Below are 5,780 nucleotides of genomic sequence, written 5' to 3'. Positions count from 1 at the left end.
GTAGTCAACGAGTAAATTGACTATATAAGTCAATGGGAAAGTTTGCGCTGCTCGGATCCATGTTTGTTGTGTGGAATTACTTATACGTGGTTAAGCAGTGAAGCGCCTCCCAGTGCCTCGGTCATAGACCTTGAAACCCAGCGCATATATGCAGAATGTATTTTGGGTTGAGCGCGATCCTATAGCTGAGGAGGGTCCTTCCACTTGCCCACAGGGCCCCCTCCACCTCAACCTTCCTTCCCTTCTTTATACGTGATCTCCTCCTGCATGGACGCCCGATGCCGGAACATGCGAAAACATTTGGGCAGAAACTCGGTTCCGTCGCTGGAGTCTGTGGCTGGATTCTAATTTGATGTTGTTTTGGGAATAATCTCCTCATTTGTGTCAGGAAAGAATTTACGCAGACTATTTATTTAACCCGACAATAGCCCAATAAAACTAAGTGGACACAAAACAGTTTAATTATTAGATGTTTGATCAAGCCACTATGGGCGATGGAATCGCCGAGGACCGAAACCACTGTGGATCCAATTCGTTGTGCCGTGACCGCGGCAGAGACTCCAAAAGCCGGGCGGAAGTGGGGAACCGGTCACCTGTGCAAAGTTCTACCGACACACCGGGAACATCGGCATCCACACCGACTTCATCTAGCGAGGATGGACACGATAAACTTTTAGGAGTCGATCCGGACTACTGTCGAAGGATTCTAGTCAGAGGTGAGGGAGCGAATATTTACCGTAAATCTGTGGGACTAAATACTTGCCTACCTACTCACTCTCAATAATAGCGAATCATTTCCTGTTGGGCTTCAAATAGGCGTTGTTTACTTAAAAACAATACTAATGTCTCAAACAAAATCCGCTCATTTTACAGAAAACTATTTCTCGGTTTTGTAGTTTATTCCCGTACACCGTTAAAAGATAAATGTTCCAAATGGGGTTTTGCAGAGATCCCATAAAATAACCATTTTTGGTTCCTCAAAGAACTTTCAGTGAACAATATTTTTTTTGTGTGTGTGAAGGACATTATAAAAATCGAATTAACCTTTTTCTAATATTAAGAATCTTTTTTTGATTCCATTCATATTAAAGGATTTTCATTGAGCCATCAATGGCAATAAAGAACCTTTATTTTTAAGAGTGATTGTGATTATTAGTATTAAATGTACACCAAAAATATCTGAGATTAGTTTACAATTTCCAATTGATGACGCAAAAAAATTATGCACAAAATAAACCCCACAACAAAATATTAAAAGGATGGCCATTACATAAAACAATAGCCTACATCAATATCTGAAATTGAACAAATATTTAAGACGGAGTTTATGTAGATTATTTGAAGAAGAAAAAAATATATAGGCTAAATATAAAATAGGCTGCATATATAAATGTTTTTAAAGTTGCTTGAAGTTTATGAAAGAGATTATGTATTTCACGTCATATACTGGTCAAAGCCATCAAACATGAGTGTAGAGTTAAAACAACGACAGCAACAAAAAAAAAAAAAACAGAAAAATGCAGACATTAGCTTCGCCTCTTCCAAATTCACACAAAATATCTAAATATGTGGCCCACTTTAAATGGTATTTATTAACGCAATCCACATATATTTAGACTATTTGGAAGAGTGCATTTTATTTACACAGATAAAGTCTTTCTAAACACATTATAAAATTGGGGGGGGGGGGGGATAACCGTTAGAGCAAAAAGTAAGAAATGCGTGTAAAAAACAAAACAAAACAAAGGTCATTATTTAAGGAGTATATGTTTAATGGCTCACACCTCGTGATCGTTCATTTAAAGGCTATCACTTAACCAGAAATACTCTTACAATTCACGTTTTTTCATGTTCCCATTTCAGTTTTAAAAACAAAAAGACGAGCAGCGTGTGATGTTGTCAAAATGTGAAATTAAAAACGGCTATAATAATGCTTGAATAATAGATATCAGTGCACTAAATATTTCAGCATCATCTGAATTGTTTGCATCATGTAGCTGTAACGACTATTACATTTTTATTTTATTTTATTCATTTTTACTTTATTTTATGCGTGTGATTATTATTCAGTGCATTTATGTTTTCAGTTTAGCCATTTTTTTTTATTTATAATTAGATTATATTCTAATGCATACATTAGGGAAATGAAATAATTAAGTGCTTTTAAATACCAAGACTTTACATTCAGATGGACATAATCTTCCACTATGTTTTTTATGAAATGCAATGCACACACAAACTGTCGGAGCACTGCAATAGTGTCTCTGTAAACCCACAATCCCTGGTGTCACTATTTGTTTTTAAAGCTGACGATTGAATGCGCTGGAGTCCTAGTGAGAACCAGGGTCACTGAAAGGTCAGCAAGTCTGTGTCATCATCATGGCCGACGGGCTCGCGCTGATTTTAAACCGAGAGGAAAACGCAATTACAGAAGGTTTCACCATTAGCATCTCACTGCTCATATCAACAAATACCATTAATCTTATTGTGATATTACAGTTCATCCAAGTGTGATCCTCTTGGTTGCCAGGCAGACATCCAGATAGGCGGAGCTATAGAAAGTCAGGCTAAATATGAATAGGCCTACTTCATCACATAATTTTGGAAAACCGAGCTAATTAAATCCATTTCTGGTACTCCCAACCTGACATGATTTGTTACAACCCCTAAAGCGTCTTTATCCCAAAATATTGCAGTTTGAGGTGAAAGCCTTGGTCCTGTTTTCCTTTTGTTTTCTAAGGTCTAATGGTGTCAAAATAGGTCAATTTCTTCAAATCAATGCCAGTTTACAATTATTTAAAAAATATGTTTAATATCTCTCAAATATATGTATGTGGTTTCATTAAAGAAAATATGGAATAAGAACGTACTATGGAAAGTTCTGTGTATATATAATTCAATTATTATACCGGTTAAATCGAGGAATTAATATTCCTCGATTTAATCGGTTGTACACGGCAGCTTATCTCATGCACAAAAACTCAAAACAACTTGGATATTTAATTTGAAAGTGATATGGAAATGAATTGTGTAGATGAAAAACATGATGATAAATCAATGTTGCATTTTAACTTGGTTATAGCTTCCCGATATGCATTATCCAAGGCATAATGCTTTTGGCGGAACACATTATTGCACATATTGCCATATTTAGCACAGACTGCACTTCCCTTAATACATTATTATCTGACATCATCTGATCATTTCTAATGTCGCATGTCAGTCGTAATGTCAATAAAATGTTGCATTACTGAATTGATATTGGTAAATATAATCTTCAAATGATTTCCAACTAATAAGTGTTTTCTTGTTAAACTGCTTTGGTCTGCAAGGATGAATGTTTTTTTTTTCTTCCTCATTATTTGATAGGCCGACGTAAAAGTGCACAAATGTAACATGGTGCCATTTCAAACTATAACCTCAGCAGAAGGGCAAAATCATCGAGATATTGACTGGACTTCTCTTTGGCAAGTCCTTTGGAAAAGCATGAGTGGTGTACTGGGAATTGCATGTTGGTAAAACAAAATCAAATCTAGATTAAACTACAATCAAAAACAATTCGCAATAATTTGGCTGGCACTAACCATGATTAAATGAGTTTTCAACTAAGTTCGGAGTCTGTTTAATGTCCTGTCATGCACAAAAATATCTAAACATGCACACGCACTCATTTCATTTATCTAGTTGTTCACAGTATATTTTTCCTATTCAATAAGGGATTCTCTCACTCCCAATAATCGAGGAGAAAGTGGTCTATTTCAACACCGAAAGTAAATCGTGTGTATGTGTCCCAAACAGACGCCAAGGGCACTATTCGGGAGATCGTCCTGCCGAAAGGCCTGGACCTGGACCGGCCGAAGCGCACGCGCACCTCCTTCACGGCGGAGCAGCTCTACCGGCTGGAGCTCGAGTTCCAGCGCTGTCAGTACGTGGTCGGGCGCGAGCGCACAGAGCTCGCGAGGCAGCTCAATCTGTCAGAAACTCAGGTACGACACGGATCGATGCCTTTAAGACATGCTAGTGTGCTTCGCTTCTGAATTAGGTGCTGCTTTTTAACGCAATACATATGTTTTTGTATCAAATATTTTTTTGCATGGTTGATGTAGCCTACTTATTTATTATTATTATTATTAATAATAGGCCTAGTTATTTTTAGGCTATATGCCTATGTGTATATTTTGTAGGCGATATTGTATTGATTAATATTGACAACAGTTCAATTTCCATTTTGATTGTGTCTCTGTTAATTCTGCAGAATTCCTCTTCATGTAGGCCTTTGTTTTTATCAAATTTCCATGTTTTTTTTATTGTAACAATATAGCGTTTATATTAGCCTAAATTAATGGTGAATGTATAAAATACACCATTCTATTGAAAAATAAGTATTAACATATTTTTTAGAGTCCGCAAAATACCTCAACATTTCTTTTGTTCGTCTATTATTTAAAAAAAAATTCTCTTAATATGCATATTGTTTTTTGTTTTGTTTTTTTATCTTTGCATTCACTGTCTTATAAAACTACTGAAACTTTTACGTGACCACACATTAATATCCTTAATGACAACGTCAAAATGCAATGTACAAAAGGAAATGCAATAGGCCTATATACTATATATATTTATTTAATGTATGATGCTTTTATGTATAGGCTTGGGTGGCCTCGTTAATTGTCCCTTGGAGACAAATAAAGTGTTAAAATGAAAGAAAGAAAAAAGAAAATACAGGAAAAATCGTAAAACACAAAGTACGGTTTGTAATAATTTTATAAATTGGGATATGAATATTAATAATAAACGGAATTTAAGTAAATAGAGAAAATGAATGAATGGATACCAACGAATAAATAGATAAATAGGCCTAAACAAATAAACACAAATAAGTAAATATTTCGTTTTGTCAAAGTAATTGCTACAGATTACAGATGGTGTAGCAAACTGGCAAAAATCTAACGAGTGTACAGACGTCAAATCGTGCGCGAGAGTTAACAATCTCCTGTCTGCAAATGCTGCATGTCAGCCTCCATTGTTATGAGCACAATACTCATAATTAGTATTCGCACAGTGGGCGTTAGTGGGCGGAGCTTTTCTTTATCCAGACGTGAAAAAACAGAAAAAAAAATGGGGCCCCGGTTGTCCAGTCATCATTCATGCATTACGAACTGCGTCACTTCAGATTGAACTATTTTCTTATCTCGTTTTTTTGTTTGTTTTAAGTTGTCGGAATTTATAAAGTTGCATATATTTCAGAGTTTGATTTTAGTCTGATGGTATAGGCCTAATTAAAGTGATCGATTTATACGATTAAACGATTAAGTTAATACTCACGGATCCACCTAACACAACTCTATCAAAACAGAGCATATCCTGTATATATACCCATAAATCACCTCAAAAAATCCCTCAAAACCGTGTGCACGCGCTCGGACATTCATGGTGGTTTCAAAGCTCAGTTTTCAAAAGACAAGCAATTTCGGGTTAATGTTGTATTCTATTTTTAAATAAATAGTATGATGTAGTAATTTCAAAGCAATTTCAGTATATTATCCGCACAGACCATGGGTTTTAGAACGAAAAAATATGATTCGATGTATAATAAACTGGCAATAATTTAATTCTAACAATGGTTTCACCGCATTGCCATATGATGTTTGCAGTCATGGTTTCAAACCTCGCCTCTTACACTTTGCTATAATGTTTTAATCTAAACCAAACAAAACACTGGCCAATTAGAAATAAATGCATTGAAACGAATGAATAAAAACCCTATTCCAGATTCATAT

General features: G+C 35.5%; 1 protein-coding gene across 1 annotated transcript in view; it reads left to right on the top strand.

Annotated features, from left to right (window-relative positions):
• Positions 1–5,780, top strand: part of vax2 (ventral anterior homeobox 2) — a 24,844-nt gene continuing 19,064 nt past the window's right edge. The window contains exons 1-2 of the mRNA XM_079837229.1: positions 1–716; positions 3,799–3,986. Of these exons, the coding sequence (XP_079693355.1) occupies positions 470–716; positions 3,799–3,986 (435 nt within the window). The 5' untranslated portion in view covers positions 1–469. The remainder of the gene's footprint in view (positions 717–3,798; positions 3,987–5,780) is intronic.

This window comes from Gobio gobio (genome assembly GCF_949357685.1).
Source record: "Gobio gobio genome assembly, chromosome: 2".
Classification (NCBI taxonomy): domain Eukaryota; kingdom Metazoa; phylum Chordata; class Actinopteri; order Cypriniformes; family Gobionidae; genus Gobio; species Gobio gobio.
This window is presented reverse-complemented; position numbering and strand designations above follow the sequence as displayed.